Genomic DNA, 21,273 nt, shown 5'->3' with positions numbered 1-21,273 from the left:
TTATTCTTAGCCTAGATTACGAACATGTTTTAAACATTGCTTTACCCATTGCAAAAATATGAGATCACGGTTCAAAGAATGAAGTAGCTATATATTAAACATATAGCTACTTCATTCTGTGAACCGTGAGCTCATATTTTTGCAATGATTAAAGCAATGTTTAAAACATGTTCGTTATCTAGGCTAAGAATAGAGTCTGAACGTTTTAGTGTTTCAGATATTTGTTTTAGATTTTCTTTTAATTTAATCTAATACCACGATCTCAAAGTCTTCACAAATTTCATCAACCTTTTCCTACTCACTAATAGTTGTTTGCACAATGCAATCTCTTGTCCAGAACTCAACTATTTAAAGGGCCCATGACATCGAAATACAAGCGTATTTCAGTTGGTGTGCTGTCCTGCATACATCTCATATGTAAATATGTAAACTTCTGAATTTGTTTCATATATATATTTTTTTGTTGTTGAAATATTTGTTTTTTCAAACTTGCTAAGCTCCACCCCAAATACCTCCAGATCTCATTTCCCTTGAGACATCATCTGTCAGTCATCAATGAGCTTACTTGAGAAAGTGGTATGAATCTTTGCCGAAGTCTACCACCTGTTACAATATGTGTTACAATAACAACATAGAAGTTAATAGTTATTATTATTATCATTATTATCATTATTATCGTTATTATTATTATTATTATAAGTATTATTATTGCTATTATTATCATTGTTTATATTATGATAAATATTATTAAAGGTTACTCATCATATTGTTTCAAATTTTCATTTTACCACTTTACATAGATGTTAATGAGTGTTCGATAGATACAAGTCTCTGTAGTAATGGAAGATGTGTCAACTTGGATGGATCATACACTTGTGTCTGCAATACTGGATTCACATTAGTCAATGCAAATTCTTGCAATGGTATGTCTAAATATACATTTTTATTTTTCATTAAGGAAGAAAATAGGTTTCATGACAAACTTTGTAAAATTAAAATAACAGAGAGATAAAAACAAACAAATCAACATCAAGTTCGTTCAGTTTTATGTAAAATTTTATGAAGGCATAGTTCATCATCCAAATAGCATTCTGATATAGTTTTTTTTCATGTGATTTCATAGTTACATATTCAAAAGTGTGTAGCAACTTTCCAATTGAAAAAAAATGAAGTAAAAAGCATTCAAATTCACAACAAACAAAATTTGGTAGAAATTTGGCCATTCGATTGATAAGGGTATGAATAATTTAGTTGTTAACTGTAAATATATGGAAATTACTTGATACATTCCTTATAAATCATCTGACGAGAATGGTATAGCATATATTGTTAACTTTCCATCTGTAGTCTCCTTATGGAAATCTTGTTTGATGAGAATACAAAACCGAATGTATTCATATTTCTTTTGCATGTAGAAAACACATTGAAGTATCCATAAATAGCTTGGTTTCATGCCATTGTCTTTGTTTCTTTTTTGTATGTATATCCAGCTCTCCCAAGCAGTCTGTCCACTAGTCAAGTGACTGTGCAGATTACAGGACAAAGTCTGAATGGTCAAACCCTGACGTATACACCAGAATTAACCAATAGGTCATCGGCCAAATTCATGGAATATGAAGTTGCATTCTGTTACATTGTAAGTATATCTTTCTTCACCAGTAAATGTGAGAAAATTGACGACAATTTTGTAGACTCAAATATGTACAAGTGATGCCTCTTCGGCTTGCAAATCCAACACACTACATACTCATCAAATATAACACATTAAGAGGTTCGTACAAATGTCAGGAAGTGCAGTAGTCTACTGGAACTTTGTAATAATGTGTTGGTTCCTTCTGAACAAACGCTACTTGTAGATCCATGAAAAAAAGAGAATATACTCGTAGTCCTTTAGGTATGCCTCCGCCACTTAAGATGGTGCAGAAGACAGTGTTTTTATCGTCTTGCCAGTCCGTCCTCCGTTCTTCCCATTTTAACAAAACTTGGATGAAATACCAATCATATATCTTGTTTACGCAATACCTCGAAAACACATTGAAGCAATTCACACCAAACTTGGATGAAGTATGCATGAGCATTCGAGGATGAACTGATTGGATCTTGGGTGAAAGATGTCAAAAGTCAAAGGTCACATGGTAATGAAAGCGTTAAACTTACCAGAAAATATATCTTCACTGCAATAATGGGTTGATGTCAAAGTCAGAGGAACATTGGTCAACTTACAAGAGGCATCTTGGGACGCAGTCATATTCATGCTCTTCACACTTCAGAGGTTTCTTATTTCTAAATAAATCAGTTTTGTCTCCTCACATTAGCAGCAATTAATATTATTTCCACTCCTTCTTATTTTGATCATACAAATTTGAATATTTATTGAATGAACCAGTGCAAAAGGAAATTTCTAAATGTATGTTCAAAATTGCCAATCTGTACACGAAAATAGTGATAAATGATTAGTTATAATCTAATCCCTTCGATTTGAGAATGGCACAGTGTACTGCATTTGTGATTTTGGGGAGTGATTTTTGCTATTTCTGATCATGTTTATTGTGTACTTCATAGCATTCTAGATCTAAAAGAACATGCTTATATTTCATTACAGTAAGAGGAGACACTCTACTGGTATGTGTTATTAGTCTATTATTTCTGATAATGTTGATGTTTCTAGAAACTCATAGTTTATTTAAGAATGGCACAGTGTACTGCATCTGTGATTTTGGGGAGTGATTTTTGCTATTTCTGATTATTTCTGATAATGTTGATGTTTCTAGAAACTCATAGTTTATATCAATTTGTGTACACTACATAATCACCCTGTCTCTATTGAATGTTCAGTGCATGACTGGAACTGAAGTTTATCTTTGAAAAAAAAGGAAATATATTTACATGAACTACACATATGTATAAAAGCATACTCTGATTCTGGTTTTCTCTACTTTTTCATTTATCAGTTCAGCCAATATGTAATGGAACAGTTAGGTTCTACACTTTACAGTACTAATTGCGTAGTGCTGTCATTCAGGCAAGGTAGCGTAGTCGGTGACGTGCAAGTGGAACTTGCTGCTAAGAGCCAAAGTGTAGCAGATGGGCTTGCTGTGAGTTTATATGCCTTATCTACCAACATTGATCAAAATTTATCAGCTAATGGTCAAACTCTGGTAGCGTCTATATTTATAGGTAAGAGTAAAATACAGCCTATTTTCACTAGCCATTCTTCTCTCAAGACACCTTACAAGAGGATATTGTATGTCACATACCAAATATTAGCTTTTAGTTCTAAAAACAAATAATTTTGTTGTTTATGACTGGGTATCTTGAAATGAGTTCAGCTGTCTGCAATGTAAAGAAAGCCATTTCGCAAATGACAGGCAATGCCAGAGGACACAATCGACATGTCAATTTCAGATACATTTTGTATTAGAAATTAGTATAGCCTTGCAACTGTTAAAAGTTTGTGATTTTAATTTGATGGTCCTTAATTATTTGCAATATCATATATCTATAATTGGTAATCAACTCTCTATCACTAAGGAGTGGATTGAGTATCTGGTGCAACCAAGACATAAGATGTTGTGTTCAAGATACACTCTAACACACAGCATAGATTGTTTGTTTTTCAAATTTCTGTGACAAATAATTGTAGGCTTCAAATTATTATATCTTGGAGTGACTTGCATTTGAACCAATTTTTATGTCATCATACAATATCGAATCATCTATGGTTTTGTATCAATATCAAGGCAACAAAAGGCACGGTGTTGGTGCACATGGCGTTTGACATTGTCCAATTCATGGGATTCGACCCATGTGCAGTCACCCGTGAAGAGATGCCCAACAAAAAATGGTACCAAAATAAGCTGGAAGAATGAAGCTACTTATTATATTCCATACTTATAGTTTAAAGCAGCTTTAAACATTTGTCACACCTGATGCTATTTATAATGCCAAACAGCAACGGATGACCATGTAAATTAAGCACATAAATCTTCAATTTATGCGTTTAGTTCTATATCAAGGCTTATAACATTTATTTTCCCCCTCGGAAACAACACCAGAAACAATCCCAGGAACGAGCCCAGAAACAACACCAGGAAAAACTCCTCGGACCCCTCGAACACTGGGAACAAAATTCGGTACACCTTCTCAAACAACACCAGGAACTATACCACGTACAACACCGAATACATATAATATAATACATATGGCGAGAGTGCAAAAATCGACTTGCGCCAAAGTGATGGCTACAGTATGTGATATTTTGGGATTAAAGTCAGAGAATGAATTGAATGTATCGAATGAAATGCATTGCATATGGTTTTTGCAGAAGCAAGGTCACACACAAACACACACGCACACATGTGCACAAATGTTCGTTGATATTTGATATGTGTGGCGTGAATAATTTTATTAGTGATATTATTTTGATTCGTAATGACCGATTTAATACCCAAATCCCAAGTGTTTTATTCAAACAAAACCTAGGCAACTTTGGCGCAAGTCGATGTTTGCACTCTCGTAAACAATGCATCCTGCTTATCCACGCGTGAACACATACCACACCGAAATGATACTACATGATTTGGAATAAAACATGCTTTCATAAGATGTATGGTAAATTCAATTCAATTCAATTCTAGGTTTATTTAAAAATATCTTCGCAGCCGTGAGGCTGAATTGCGATACAGTTCACAGATTAAGAGCATGCAAAATTACAAAATTGACATATCAATTACAACGAACATAGATTGGCATGAAATACAAATAAAATATATAAATAGAAAACCAAATAATTCAAATGAGAGTTTCAGAAAAATGGGTTGTTGAAATTACATCAGGAGATTAGCAATTATTCAAAACTGTTTTAAACATCTAAAGACAAGACGAGAAATTGCAAAAGATTATATTTCAAATTAAAAACTTATCTTTGGAGTGGTAACAGACATGTTTGTTCATTATAAGTACATCATCGATTTACAAAATTCATATGGTAATAAGTTAAATGTATTGCACAAAGTTTTTAGGAAAGTACAAACAAATAACATTATTCAAAACCATTGTAATCATCTAAAGACAAGACGAAAAATTGCAAAAGATTATAATTTAATTTACTGTTCATAGATGATTTTTGAAATATTTGAAATATTTTTTATGTGTACACTTTTGTTTGACTCACACTGTAGTTTTAGTTTAATGCATATAACATTTTGTTGAACTGTATTTTCATCAATAAATTCAAATATAATGAACAACCACGTGGACCTCTGGAATTATTCCAATGATGAGTATTTCCCTTTCTCGATCATTACATTGCTTCCTTTTCTGTGTTCAGAGAACGCATGTCTCCCAACAACCTGTCTAAATGGAGGTACTTGTCACCAAACTGAAATCGGTTACCAGTGTATTTGCATGGATCCATTCATCGGCCGGAACTGTGAAATAAGTAAATGGTACAGCCAAATTGAATGGAAATTTAGGAAGCCAATTTCACAATACAAAGACACATAAACCGACAAATCAAAAATATGAACGTATGTATGTAAGTATGTATGTATGTAAATTTACATATATTATTCACATACACATGATAAACTCCAGCGAAATGCGTTGTTATTTTGGTAAACATGGCATTTTCCCAATTGTCCAAAAACATGTTTTCCTTCGTTGAGATTAGCCCTTCGTATCATTTCTTAAAAGTAAACACATCATAACGTTATGTCTAGACACTGGTGCCCAGGAAACTGAGGATAAAAACTGCAAGCATTCATTCGTAAGTTCTATGCTACTACAACTTTACCAAAACTAACTTTTGACAGGTATCGCTGATCCTTGCACCCAACGAAACCCGTGCGTCAATGGTGTCTGTCGTCCCATTGGACAAGGGCAGTACGAGTGTGAATGCACAGATCATTATGAGGGGAACCATTGTGATGAACCAACTCGTAAGTCATATGTTTTGATTTACTTGTATGCATCTTAAAGAAATTACGTTTTGCAAATCCATGATTCGCATCGTTTCGAAAGATGGGTGTAATATAGGCAAATTTGGAAACGTTGTGTTTTTACACAATGTTTTACCCTCAGAAATGACAATGAAACCTTTTCATTTCTGAATAAGTAAATCGAATGTCTTTTCGTCATATCTGGATATGAAATACATTATCAAAATACTTCCCTTTTCTGGGGGCGGGGGAGGCTTTTATTCATCTGTTGTCGCTATTCACGACGTTCTATTAAGTAAGTGAACGAATATCAAAGGATCTGGACTATTAAACTCGGATTCGGGGACAGCTCAGCCCCGCTGAAAATACGTGGCCGAGTTGTCCCAGTATACCCTAACTTTAATCCTAACCCTAACCCTAATGCTCAACCTTATCCTAACCCTTACCCTAAAAGATTTCATAAAAACATGCAAACACAATATTACTTACTTACTATATGAATTAAATCTAAGATCTTCAGTCCTTCTTAACATGTCGAAGATGGTCTTGTACATACATCACCGAACTTAGGATCACCAATGAGCTTATACTACCTTCTTGAGATCACATAGTTTGCGGTACAGGACAGCACCACTGTCTTTTGACGAGGCATTTGTCACTATCACTTTGTTAAGAATTTATTCCTTGAATGCTTTCAGGGCCTTAGGGCAACTAGGCTAGCCAGTGTAGGAATCATAATAGTATTTTGTAGGTGTCTTGACCATTCCATTGGTATTTACGTATATATATATAAATGTAACTGTTCTTATCATCATTTTTTATGAATAGTACTGGTAGTAGGGTATTAGAATTATTTCAATTTCTATTATTATCATTAGTCGTGGTTTTATTGTGATCATAACTGATCTCACTGTTTTGGGGGGAATTATCATTCCTCTTCTTCTCCTCCTTTAACTTATAATTATCATCATCATTACTTTCATTTTTTTTTTTACCATCTTTATCATCATCAATATTAAAAATAAAATTACTTCATTCGCCATCATATGTTCTAATTCCTACCTCAAATACAGTTCCTTTGGAGGTTTCTGTCCATCCATCAAGCCAGATAGTCAACACCAATTCCTATGTGGAGCTGACATGTAGTTTCAACAATGCCAAGCGATATCACTGGTACAAAGACGATGTCCTCTTGCCTAACAGTGAAAATCAGAATCCTTTGATAATCATGTCTGTCACGCCAAGTGACATCGGGTATTACTTCTGCCGAGGCTTGGGGAGAAATGGAGAAACTTTAGACACGATGCGAGCATCTGTATATGTCAAAGGTAAAAACTTTGCTTGAAACAAACCACAGTAAAATAACAAAAAATAGGGTTGTGTCTAGCCTTTAATCAAGGCAACCTGTGCACTCTAGCAAGATTTTATCTCTGCCCTCGTAGCACATGAAATGCCCTTGTGATTGCAAAAAGTTTCATGAAGGGAGCATGGAGCTAGCAGGCATACGTCATTAAAGACTTACAGATCATCAGTATTAAACAGCATTACAAGCCTGTAAACTCTGTCTTTGTCAGGCAACTTGGCAAATAATAAGCAAATTATTCATTCAAAATTCATTTACATTGATTAAATATCTGATACACGTTATAAGCATTTGTCTTAATCAAACTTCCATAGTAAAAGAAATTATATACAGAATAGGAATTTGTTCATTCAACTAAGTTTTGAAAATATTAATGTTATTTCTAATGCTACGGGTGAAAATAACAAATAACAACAACAAAAATGTGATCGCAATTGAGAGATACCAGCGCGTAAAACAAAACGAACGTGATTTTACTGGGTACATTATGTGTTAAGTATGAGAGAAATGTTCTCATACAAATACTGATTTAATATCGAATTAGTATTTAAATTCATTTTCTTAAATGTATGTGTAAGTTACTTGTATTCTAGTATTTTTTTTCTATAAGCCCTCTTCATCAGGCCGGGGGGGGGGGGCGTTTCTCTGTGCCCTCCCCTTAATCTGTGCCACTGATTCTCGATGGGTATGTTTGTATTTTCAGATCTGACCAATATAATAGTTTTGAACGCTAGATTTGCCATTCCATTCAGCGATGAGCTTCATGACCAAACTTCTAAACTCTATAAAGAAACGGCGCTCAACATCAGCACCTATGTAAGTATATCCTAAAAGTAATTAGTGCATATCAAAAAGGCCTATCCCGCTCTTGTGATATTCTGCAAGGTTGGCATAATATTCTTTTGGGTTTAAAATAGACGATGGAATTATAGAGTGCGAGTACGTTGTTCAACACGTTTCCTAGCAGGAATTTGGTGACGACTTATTGCACGTACATATAGCTTTAACATTTTCAGCTCTTCTCATGGTGGAGACAAGACTAAAGGATCCGGAAGGCCCTCTTCCTCCGTTTACCTGCAACTCGGACTCTCTTGTGAAAAATAAATCAGCAACTATTATTTGTGATGAAACTTGAGGAAGATATGCATCTGGAGGACCTTCCCATTATGGTGCTGTCGAGGGTAACATTCTAAGGTCAAAGCTAATTCACATCACCGTTTATACACTTACGGTACAGATACTTTCATTCAGTTCTTCAATTTTGTTTTTCTTTAAAAATGCAATTCTATAATAAGTAAATTCTTATGAATATAGTATGGACACAATGTTGCATGCGACGGGTTTACGGTTATGACGTATACTTTAATGAGTTACAAAAGAGTATCAGTATTAGAAGGGGAAATATCTATTTAACGCTTTATCTTTTATGTTTGTTATTTTGTATCTGTATAAAGGTAGAGCAAGGCGTCCGAACCAGTACTGGGTTGCAGAGTTTATCAGTAGTATGCAGAGCCCTAAGACCAGGAAGCGTCAAAGCTGACATGAATATCTACATCGAGCGGACCAATATGACGGCAACGGAGACACAAGATCTTATTGGTCTATCTCTTGACCGTCTAGCCAATGAATCGAACGGTTTTCTCGATTCAAACACCATTTCAGTTCAAGATAACGGTACTAATTTCATTCATATACATGTAGTTTTGAAATTCAATTTATTGTGTATAAGGACGTGGGGTATCCTTAGATTGATGGGATGACAGGTTGGTGACGCGAAAAACCAGGGGTCATCATTTTGTTTTGTCCCGCCTTGGTGATACCACTCATTGCAAGCATTTGTTTGAACATTGGCTTCTGAAGGGGAGGGGATTGGGCTATGCCGAATACGCCACTAAACTGGACATGTGGCATCGGTACGATAGGTAAATTGAAACGCAAGATACCTTTACCCTAACCCAGCCCTAAACCGCAACCCTTACCCTAACCCTAAATTAAAAACAATATAACCAATTAAACTAATGACTAGTGATATAAACCCTTTGTTTCTTGTCGGTTTCCTCTACATGCGTTCAAACGTACGTAGAGGGCATTACTTCTTTTGTTCAATCGTTATTAAACAGTACACGAAAATGTCCTGCTAATGACCATGTCTATTTTGAATATGAACAATTTGTTCACTACACATGTTCGTGTTATGACGCCTTAAAGTAAATATAAATATATATATATATACATATACATATATATATTTACACACGTGTACGACTGCGTGTGTGTGTGTGTGTGTGTGTGTTCCTTTTTGCGCGGGTGTTGTCTGTTTCTGCGGCCTTTTGGCCCTTCATTTTAAAGTACTTCTTTAAATAATTTGTATACTTATTTATAGTGATTACATTACATTACATTCTTTTTTGTGTAGCTATTTGCCAGAATATCTCCTGGATATCTCCTCGCTTTGAAAAAGTCGAATTTCCGGTTGGTGAAAACGGAACATGGACAAATTCAACAGGAATGTGTCCATTCAACACTACTCAAGGTTTGTTTTGAGAGTCTTTCGTTCATCTTTAATTTGGGGAAGCGTACGAGCAATATGATAATTTCCCTATAGGCTTGTTCAGATATGGCGCGAGGCCAATCGGGTATAATACGACTACGGACGACGCGACAGCAGCATTCACATGCGTGCAACGTACGCGAAACCGAAGCGTGGGGAGAACTTTGGTCTGTTTCGCGGACGCTAGCGCGCTGACCCAGTTGATCAAGTACATTCGTTTACATGCAGTTGTCAAAAAGAAGACGTAGACGGCGTTAATCAGTATTTGCCATGATACACTCCATTTAATGAATGGCAACTGCGCGATCGAGAATGAATCATTAGCTCGTAATATTATTTCAAAAGTAGCTTTATCATCACGATGTTCAACCGATGTAATTTGATTCTATCCATTATTGAACACTAGCGAATAAAGATAGGGGCTTAGGGTCTAAAAGCCCCTCCTCATATATATTCAAGCCCCTAAACTGTGTTCATGAAATCAATCAAAATTAATTGAAGCGAGGGTCACGTAGAAAATGAATGCAGGAACCCAAAGCCCCCAGCCCTCCGACCAAAATAATATTCAAGATCTGCGCGTGTAGTTGAATGTTTTGAATAGTTCCAGAGTCATGAATTACTTGAGGAAATTTCAATCACAGACGGAATTTCTTTACTTCATTAGTATGTCCCCTTCTTAATTGTATCTGGTAATAATTGTTTGCCAGTGTGCTTTTCATATGATAAATATATGTGTATTTTTATTTTTATACCGAACAGTTAATGAACCGATTGGACGGGCCCTGTGTATCGGCGATGGTATTACCCAGAGCCAGTGGCAACCTGTGGATAACTGCGGACCATTTAGAAATGTCACAGATATTCTCACCGAAATTGCACAGGTTTTTGGAATTTTCTTTTCAAATTTCAATCATTGAGAAGAGCCTTTTTTTTAAAGAACTTTCATATGTAATGCACTTGTGTTTAACATATTGTACATGTCACTAATCATGATGAACTGGAAAAATATGATTTTAAGGGAAACATGTTCTCTAATTTTATGTTACCTAAACGCTTATGAGTTAGAATGTTTTGCGCTGCGTCTTAACCCCTTGAATTTTCGAATCCATATTTTATTACTTTTTTGTCAAATTCTCCCGTACATTTTTGATACCAAATTTATGCAATACGGACCAACGGCCGTATGGGTGTCAAATTACAATTATTGATCACATGTCAATCAAAATGTGCATTTTTTCCCCATTTGCTAGTGTGCTAGCCTGTCGAAGAATCAATAATCATCTCAAAATCACCTGATCTTTGTCATTGTTAAGAAGGTTTACACTCATATTTTACTAAGTGAGACCCATCCTTGGTTCATCCTACATTATAAAAAACCATAGAAAACTTTGTATTTGTTTATACCCAAAACATTTTAAACATAGACGTATATTATTTGATAATAATGACAATTAATGTTGTTTTCTTAATTTAAATTTTAAACAAATCATGTAGTTCATCCGTTGAACTGTTTAAATATACCAAACAACTAATTTTCCAACCATTTTCACACTGTTAAACTGCAAAGTAGGTATGTTTTGAACATTTTGCGAAAAATTAATAAAGCAAAATGATGAAAAAAATTTGTTGCCATGTTTTTCATTATACTCATTCAATATGTGTACCAATTTTCCTCTCCATGTCGCCAACCATAGTCAATATCATAGGGGGAGGGGGTCATAATGCAGTGGCAGAACCAGGGTGAGGGCTTGGGAGGGGCACGGACCCCACCCCTGACATAAAAAAGAAGTACAAAATAAAGATGTTAAGCACAATTGTACCTTTTTTCTTCCTCAAGAAGGGGGGGGGGGGTGTTTAGTAAAACAAAAAAAAATGCTCATAACCCCCCCCCCCCCCGCCCGCTTATGCCCCGCTAAATATTTTCTCACGAATTGCCCCCCCCCCCCCCGGGTATTAGAAATCCTAGAAATACTTCGACCTCATTAAGGTTAATTAAGGAGAGAAAGTCATATCACTCAATATAAACATGCTGTAATGATATTTTCCCCTCAAATGTTAGGTAATCGTAGATGAAGAAAACGCAGGTGAAGTGAGCCAGCAAGTATCATCTGTTACGTCCAACATCGAAGATATCACATCAGATGACATCGCGTTTGTGGCAGAGATAACATCAAACATTGTGCATCAAAATCTTACTAGTGAAGAGGTATTCTGCACGATGCCAGACCAATCATATTGAACATGAATTAGAGATTGTTTATGAATTCAATTATTGTATTATGTTCTGATAATCATCTAATGGTAAACAAATTGGAGCCTTCCTTTAGGTACATTTCATTAATTGTCATATATGTGAAAGCGGTAAATCTCAAAATCGATTTTAACAATATTGGACGCCTTTTACTTACAAGTAAACTACTGTGAATGAAAAATTTACTAGATCCTTGCCCCGTATCCGGCTCTTCTTCTTTTAATTTTGTATAATATCTTATTAGTTCTTTGATATATATATAGGTTTCGCGCTGCCCTTTCATATCTTGTTGACACCTTGGCAGTTGCTTCATCCAGAAGTCGTGTAACGGCATTAAGAGAACAGCTGTGCCAAGGCTGTCATGTTATTTAATTATTTAATATCATATCGTCATTCGGTTTGATTTCCGAGATTTGGCAAGTTTCTCCTACCATAGAATAAACCATCTTCATCCTTTGTGTTTGAATTGACAGGTAACAAACTCTATTACGAGTATTGTGAGCAATATAGCTCAGGTAGAAACAAAGGAACTTGAAGCAGCAGAAGAAGACGGTGGGGCAATAAGTAAATTTGTCCAGGTTTTTGAGGAACAAATCAGTCGTGTTGAGGTTGCCGATGGTGGGATGCTCCTCATTCAGCAGCCAAATGTAGCCGTACAGGTGATCTTATATTTATATCATAGGCTAAAAACAAATTATTTGAAATCCACCAGTATACTTAAATATAGAAGTTCAATTCCAAGTTGTATAATTGTTTGCATGCATGTTCAAAATAAAGGAATCAAACATAAACCTGACACTGCCATTCCTCCATTGGGGTCCCATTTAATCTGGTGTTCAACAAGGCGCGACATTTTCACCATTTGTATGAATGCAGTTGTGTAGTTTAAAAAAAGATATGCCAAACAACATCGTAGGTCATTTTCATTATCTGTGCATTTATTTCTGCAGAATTCTTCATATCTTGAATTTGTGGGATGCCTTACTTGAGCTTTTGTGCATGTTGCTAATCGCTTCATTTTTAATCATCATCAACGATAATGATGATGATAATATTAATGATAACAATAATAATGATAAAAATAATGATAACAATTAATCTCATGGAGAAAAAAAATAATATTAATAAAATTAATTTAAAAAAATAGATTATTGATGAAAGTATTTACAATAATACAAATAATGTTAATGATGATGATCATCATCATCATGATAGTAATATTTGATTTGTAAGACGCCAAAGCCACTTGAAATCAAATACTCAAGGTGCACCATTTCGAAGTAGAAATCGCATAAAAGCATTTTAATTTTAAACAAACTACATACAAATGAAATAAAAGGGAATAATTAATTATATTCCGATCCAAATAGAAACGATTTTACATTATTGTGAACACCTCAATTGATCTGCTTTTACGAATTTGTAAAGGGAGAATATTTCAAAGCGAAGGCTCTGCACGAGCGAAGGTTTCCTCTCCCAGTTCTCTATTTTCAGATAATAATGATAATAATAATAATTACAAAGAGATCTTAGTAATACTTATAATTTTTTTTAAATACAACAAAATTATAATACAATAATAATAATAAATTATAATGATAGTAATGTTAGAAATAATGATGATGATGATTATGATAATAATAACAATAATAAGAGTAATACTAATTGAGTCCTAATTCCTATAACAGGTCCAGAGTGTACCTGCTGACGACGTAATGCGTGGTCTTGTGCTTTCGGTAGCTGGATCCAGATTTTCAGACCTGACCAAAGCCAATATTACCATCAATGCTCCGATCCAAGATGACCACGATGACGTCATTGCTACAATACCAGGCATCATCGCTCAGGTCAACATTCCACCTTCAGTTGCATCCGTCATTTCGTCCACGGCCCCACTCTCAGGATCGCTGTCGAATGGCAGTGGTGAATACGTTCGGGTCAACTTCAATGTATTTTCAACTCCAGCCCTGTTCATTTCTAAATCATTGCGCAATATAAGTGCAGCTAATGAAGGCTTCAATCGATCGGCTAACTCTCCCGTGATTTCTCTCAGTATTGGTCAAGGAAAAGTAGCAGCCTTGACCGAATTCATCAACTTTACCTTCACTACAATAATGGTAAGCTATTGCAAGAAATGTCATAATAACGTTTTTAATATAGTATACGTATTATTTAGTAATCTGCCTTTAGCTGTATGTATAGATAATTACATTTGAAGCCATACATATATAGAGGATATGTAAACATTATATGTATTTCACTCGTTTTTCACTCCTGTGTTTGATTCCCCTAATGGTAAATGGTCTTTAAAGTAAACCAATCAAAATTATCATTCATTCTTCCTTTATGTCTCTTTTTAAAACTAATTCTATTATGGGTCTTGCGGATTTTGTTGTTGTTGTTGTTGTTTAGTCTGGATACGTGAATCCCATGTGTTCGTTCTGGGATGAGGAGGAGGAAGATTGGTCCCAAGACGGGTGTGTTCTTGTTTCTGGAATCACATCATCCGATGATCGCTCTGATGAGGAGATCGTGCGCTGTGCGTGTGATCATCTTACCAACTTCGCTGTTATAATGGTCAGTGAAAAGCAATTAGGCAATTTGCATATACATTATCACAGGCGCGTACGCAGGGGGTGGGGTGGGGGTTGGGGGTTAACCCCCTCCTTTTGGTAAAAAAAAAAATATATACCATTGGATGGCTGACCTAATATAGTTGACCTTACCCCCCCCCCCCCCAAACGGAGCAAAATGTCAAAATGTCAAATCTTGAGACCCCCCCCCCCCCCCACCCCCCCCCCCCCCCCCAAAAAAAAAAAAAAAATTGTCCTCTTACCCCCCCCCCCCCCCCCTTCCCCTCCCTCCCCCATCCTTGAAAAAATCCTGCGTACGCGCCTGCATTATCACCATTTAACTACTCCCCAGACAACCATAACCCGACTAACTAAAGCTAGGAGCCATAGCGTGATAATGCCCTGGATGACCGAGGGGTATAGTTGGTCCTACAGATTAAATAGTATGGTCTATGTACTATATAGTGGGAGACAGTATATATCACGCCTGTGGTTTTGCGAATGGAAACGGCTACTAGCTAGTTTATTTCCAGACAGGTGAAACACTACTACCAGGTTTGTGTCGATAAGCGGTCATTATTCGACCTCTTCCCCTTTTACAATTCCCCTTTTACTTCCGAAGAACAATGGAGTATGGAGCTAGTCTTCAATTGGGTATGAATAATTATGGTAAAATAATCAGTTTTATTTGAGCATTCGAAGTAAATGTTTCAGTGTGGGCTCAATTTTCGTTCATGTTACAGGATATCCATAGGCAGGAGGTTTCAATACCAATCGAGGTATACAACATCCTGACTTACATTGGATGCTGTATTTCTATCTTCAGTCTTCTTGTCACATTGGCAACCTACCTGTGGAACAAGTGAGCCCATTAAGAAGAAATAATGCAATCATTAATGTAAAACAAAGGAGACAGAATGTGTAATTAGACTCTGGTCGTTTTATCTTCAATTTTATTTGGAAGGTTTTAAACGTGGAATAGGTATATAAATTGTCAAAGAGATGCATTTTTAGAATTCATTAAATTATCATGCAAATTCAAATAACCGCCTTTTTAATAAAAGTTTCTCTTTATCAAATGGGATGAAATTCGTATAATCCTGCAGCACAGTTTTGTTTGGTATCACTTCTGTTTGAAGTGATATACAGTTCATAAAAGAAAGGGGAAGAGGAGGGAGAGGAGGAGGGAGGAGGAGGAGGAGGAGAAGGAGGAGGAGGAGGAGGAGGAGAAGAAGAAAAAGAAATGGAAGAAGAAGAAGAGAAACTTTCATAATATTACAAGATGCTTGGTGATGAAGGGGTGGTGTGACAAGAGACATAAATAGGTTGCAATTAGAAATAAATTGTTTATAGCATATCGATATATTCTACATTGCGTCGGCCGGGTGGCAGAAGGACGTTAGCGCGTGAGCGACTCGAAAACTACTTTTCGATTTATTCGCGTTTAAAGATTTTTTTTTATATTTAAACTGCCTTCCGTCCCGAAAATTGATTTAAAACTTAACAGATTAATAGAAATGTTATAGTAGAACACGGCCACAATTGTTTTTCTCAGAAATAAGTCAGTTGTATTAAAGTTTGAGGCGATTTAGTGCTAGCACCCTTTTGCTTAACCCCTTCATTTTTACCTGAAGTTCGAGCTTACGCCCTTCTGCCAGCCAGGCGACGAAAAACTTCGTAGATAATTGGTGTACAGTTGGCATAGAATGAAAATCATATTAATTTCGAACATCTTTGGCGTAATATTCTCCTATTTGACATCGTCCTAAATAGTTACACTCAGATAATTTTTATATTTAACACGCGTGGCCATTCTGAGGGTTGTGCCCAGTGACAAAAGAGATACATGTATAAAAGTAAAGCACAACCAAGTAATCTCCTCATTTTACAAACATTTCCCCTCGATTTTACTTCGTTTTCTTGTTGTTTGACGTTTTTGTTAATGTGTTGCCAATCAGGTGATGGTAAACTTGTACATGTATGGTACAATATTGCTTCGACGCTTTCCTAAACTTATTTTTATGTTTCAATCTTGATAGGGATTTGAGGACCAAACAGGCTAACAAGATCTTCATCTGTCTGTGCCTGACATTGCTATGTCTCTACACGACATTTGTCATCATGATCTCTCTCGATTCTACCAGAGATTATCGTGAGGTCCAAGCTGGACCCTGCGGGTTCCTGACGGCCCTAGTTCACTTCTTCGTTTTATCCTCTATTGCATGGATGGGTGTGGAAGGGTACAATACCTACCTCATTGTTGTAAAGATCTTTAACACCTACATCCAGAATTTCATGATCAAGGCTTCCTTAGCTGCATGGGGTACGATATTTGTTTCATTGTATCATTTTACTGGGAATAGTGCTTACTATTAACAAGAAGTGTTTGCATGGTTTTACAAACGGATTGTAGTCCAACAGTGCACATGAATTCATAACTGTTGCCATTTGTGTGTATTTATTTCGTTATTACCATTGTTTAATGGCATTCGATATGGCATGTGATTTGTACAAAGAAGACTCTTAACTCAGGATAGTATAACAATCGAGAAAGCTTTATCATTTTAAAAAGTACTATTGTGCCGCCATGACCGTGGTAAAAAATTGTACACTGGACAGCACAATATTAGGGAGTTTTAGATTTGCGTGGACTGATACGTGTGACGTCCATTCAAGGCAGTGCGTTAAAAGGACGTCGATCGAAGCAATCCTCATTGTCTTCGTGCGAATCTAAATGCCCTAATAACATAAATAGGCCTATCAAAGAAACGGGGAAAGGATAGAGCTAGGCCCATGACTAATGTAGGCTTATTTTGGATTACTAAAACAATTGTATTTCCTTGTACACGTATGTTATTACAGGAGTTCCTGCACTTATCGTGGTTCTTACTGGAGCTATTGCTAGAGACTCTTATGCTCATGATGATCTGTAAGTGGTAACGTTTGAAAGTTTAGTTGGAATATTGGATTGCATAGCATTAGGTATACCTAATGATCTTCAAATTTCGGATTCAGCAAGATTATATTTATGTACGTTATCGTGGTTCTTACCTGGCGCAGGGATTGTATTGATCATGTAGGATGCAATTCCAGGACAATGCCTGCCTTTAGCGCTCAGAGACTTCGGTGGAAAGCGCTCTACGAGAAACTTTTTTATAATTATTATTTAATCTGGTTTTTAGGTATTTTGGTATCTTATAAGTTAGCAAGTATGATATTATGATTTGGAATTGGTATTTCAGTATCACTTTCGCGGGTATGTTTTGTGATCCAAGCTTTATAAAGGCTACCAAGCATATTTGGTCACCATACAAACTAACTTCTCAGATATTGTTAATAGCATATGGATCAATAAATCTTCACCTTTCCATTAAAATAGATAATGGAAAATCATCACAATGACATTTTCTCAGTTAAAATGTTTCAAGGACCATGGACATTTACAAAAAAACTATCGCTAAGATAGTCAGTATTGATTGACTTAATTCAGTCTATTTACAAAATGCATATTTACTATCAATAGATGCTTTCTACAATTCTGGGCTCAAATCGGTGGTCTCTTGATTCCCATGGCCATTATCCTACTCATCAACATTGTCATCTTTGTCCTGGTGGTTCGACAGTTGCTCCGGTCAGCTAACATCGGCGGTCGGGCGAAGAGAGAGGCTAAGGCAGAACGTCGAGAGACTATCGAACGCGTCCAAAACGCGATCTGCATCTTGCTTCTGCTCGGTCTGACCTGGGTTACCGGATATCTTCTTTTAATCCCGTTATTTAGTCAGGTAAATCCAACTGCGTAGTATCTATCTCTTGTAAGAAGTATCTTGAGAACTCAGTTATAAATGATAAGATACACCAGCAATACCCATGTGGATGTTAGGTTTTTGAAGAACATGAGAGAATGCCATATACCTAATTATTAATTCTGAAACATTTGCGTTTAACAGGTGGCTCAGCCAATTTTCGTCGTCCTCAACTCCTTCCAAGGATATTTCATCTTTCTACTCTACTGCGTCCGGAAGCCTTTCATCCGTAAGAAGTGGGGGCTAACTTGTTTCGACAAGTTCCTAAAGAATGAAGCAAGCACTTCCAGCGGTGTGGTGAGCTCAACGGTGCCACCTCCGTCATCTGGCGTGATAAGCAAATTGCGTCCAGGAGCCTCGGATAATTACTTGATGCCTTTCAAAGACGACAATCCTGATCATATGTGTATGTTCAATCCGACCTTTGATGTTAGCCAGGTTGAGGAAGGAGTAACACTACCCATGAACAAAGATATCCAGAGTTCCACCGAGGAACAGAAGAAGGACACGGATCGTGATGCAACAATCAGTGATGTCATGACGGTTAGTCTCCCTCTTGATGCATCCGTCGCAAATGTCGCTGAGAGAGGTGATGGTGTTTCTCCCACCACGGATGCTGACACGGTCAGTGTTACTCTAGATTCAACTGATGCCAGCAAAGCTACTGGCGGTAACGATTGTGTTGCTTCCACCACCAACAATGCTGCCGTCTAAGGATGCAGAGAATGGCACCAAACACAAAGCCTTTTTATTCAATAGTTATTCAAGCAAGAATAAGGTTTTAAGAGAACGTTTTGTTCCATTGGAATACTAGGCAGGGAAGGGAATGACTAGACTGGGTGTCGACTGTGTCCCTATTCCCTCTCCCGATCATATTGGAATTACCAATATACCGTCACCACATATTCGGGCAACCAGGTGTGGGTATTTGTTATCATCTTTATTATATTTCAATCATGAATTTATGTATTTTCAATTAATGTGCATTTTATTGAAGTAGTTAATTATGAAATCATTATTTTGTTTACCATTCTGTATGGTGTATGACCCAGAGAAGAGGTCAATTTTTGTTAAACGTATTTTTTCAATTAACTGTTATCATTTTTTGTTAAGACATGATATATAATGGGAAAGGAAATTAGGCAATGACAATTGTCATACAAAAACAAAGTTCCCCATTGCTGTCCTCTTTTTGAATTTCTTTGCAAAGGTTGAATAAAATTGTCTCCGCCGAGAATCGAGCCGGGTCACTGGCTGTGAACGTCAATGCCTTAACCACTAAACTACAGAGTAAAGGAAATTAGGCAATACTAATTGTGAAGCTCATAAAAAACAAATTTCCCCATTGCTGTCCTCTTTTTGAATTTGTTTGCAAAGGTTAACTAAAATTGTCTCCGCCGAGAATCGAGCCGGGTTGCTGGCTGTGAACGTCAATGTCTTAACCACTAAATCACACAGAATTCCACCCTCCCCCCCCCCCCTTTGCTTTTTGCAATTACCATTATTCAGTCACAATATATTCGGCTAACCAGGTGATTGCTATTTGTTATCATCTGTATTATATTTCAAAAAAGAAATTATTTCTGTACAATTTATTTGAATCTTATCAGAGTATTCATGATCAGAACATTTGTTGTGTATGATACTTTGTGGTGTATTACTCAGAAAAGATGTATTTCCATTTTTGAAGAAAAACGTACGATGATAATGATGATGGTACGATGATTTTTTTTTTCTCCAATTCTTAATTGGTTCGATTTATTATTACATTTCAATGACGGAATAATCATGTATTTACAATTTGTATGAACCTTATCGAAGTGTTCATGATCAGAATATTTTGTTTATATGATACTTTGTGGTGTATTACTCAGAGAAGAGGTTTATCCACTTTTTGAGAAAAACGTATAATGATGATGATGATGGTAAGATGATATTTTTCAATTATTAATTGGTTCGATTTATTATTACATTTCAATGACGAGATTATATATGTACAATATAAATGAGCCTTATCAAAGTATTGATGATCATAATATTTTGTTTATATGAAACTTTGTGGTGTATTACTCAGAGAAGAGGTCTTTCCATTTTTGAAGAAAAACGTATAATGATGATACTGATGGTACGATGATTTTTATTCAATTCATTTTATTCATGACATAATATATATACATAATAGAAAAGGAAAATAGACAGTGATGGTTGTGTAGCTCAAAGCAAATTTTCCATTGCTGTCCTCTTTTTTTATTTTGTGTGTGTGCATTTTGTTTTCCATTTTGAATAAAAGATTGTCTCCGCCGGGAATCGAACCGGGTCACTGGCTAAGAACGCCAATGCCGTAACCACTATAACACACAGAATCCCTCCCCATCCGCCTTCCCCCAGCATATTTTCATTTGTTCATAATTGTTGTTTAAAGGACGAAATTATATCTGTACAATTTATATGTATTTTATCGAAGTAATCATGATCAGAGGATTGTTTTTATATAATACTGTGTGGTGTATTACTCAGAGGAGAGGCATTTCCTATTAAAAAAATAGTATAATGATGATGATGGTAGGATGATTTTTTGTTCTTCTATTCATTTTAGTCATTTTTAGTTATGGCATGATAATATATATATATACATAATGCGAAAGGAAATTAGACAATGACGGTTGTGTAGCTTAAAGCAAAGTTCTCCATTGCTGTCCTCTTGTTTATTTGTTCTGCAAAGGTTGAACAAAATTGTCTCCGCCGGGAATGACGAGATTATATATGTACAATATAAATGAGCCTTATCAAAGT

General features: G+C 36.0%; 1 protein-coding gene and 1 long non-coding RNA gene across 2 annotated transcripts; both read left to right on the top strand.

Moving 5' to 3' along the window:
- The first annotated feature begins 820 nt into the window (after positions 1-820).
- Positions 821-3,166, top strand: LOC105443760. The gene is made up of 3 exons (XR_004064628.1): positions 821-923; positions 1,491-1,636; positions 2,952-3,166. It is a non-coding gene; the product is annotated as an uncharacterized LOC105443760 (long non-coding RNA).
- A 7,048-nt stretch (positions 3,167-10,214) lies between these two features.
- On the top strand, positions 10,215-19,951 carry LOC105439176 (adhesion G-protein coupled receptor G2-like). Its single transcript, XM_030988833.1, has 11 exons — positions 10,215-10,227; positions 10,613-10,734; positions 11,913-12,059; positions 12,578-12,763; positions 13,793-14,221; positions 14,517-14,681; positions 15,421-15,539; positions 16,717-17,000; positions 17,540-17,606; positions 18,201-18,459; positions 18,625-19,951. The coding sequence occupies exons 1-11, from the start codon at positions 10,215-10,217 to the stop codon at positions 19,192-19,194; spliced, it is 2,361 nt and encodes a 786-aa protein (XP_030844693.1). The 3' UTR covers positions 19,195-19,951.
- The last annotated feature ends 1,322 nt before the right edge of the window (positions 19,952-21,273 follow it).

This window comes from Strongylocentrotus purpuratus, unplaced genomic scaffold (assembly GCF_000002235.5).
Source record: "Strongylocentrotus purpuratus isolate Spur 01 unplaced genomic scaffold, Spur_5.0 spur5_scaffold_18, whole genome shotgun sequence".
Lineage (NCBI taxonomy): Eukaryota > Metazoa > Echinodermata > Echinoidea > Camarodonta > Strongylocentrotidae > Strongylocentrotus > Strongylocentrotus purpuratus.
This window is presented reverse-complemented; position numbering and strand designations above follow the sequence as displayed.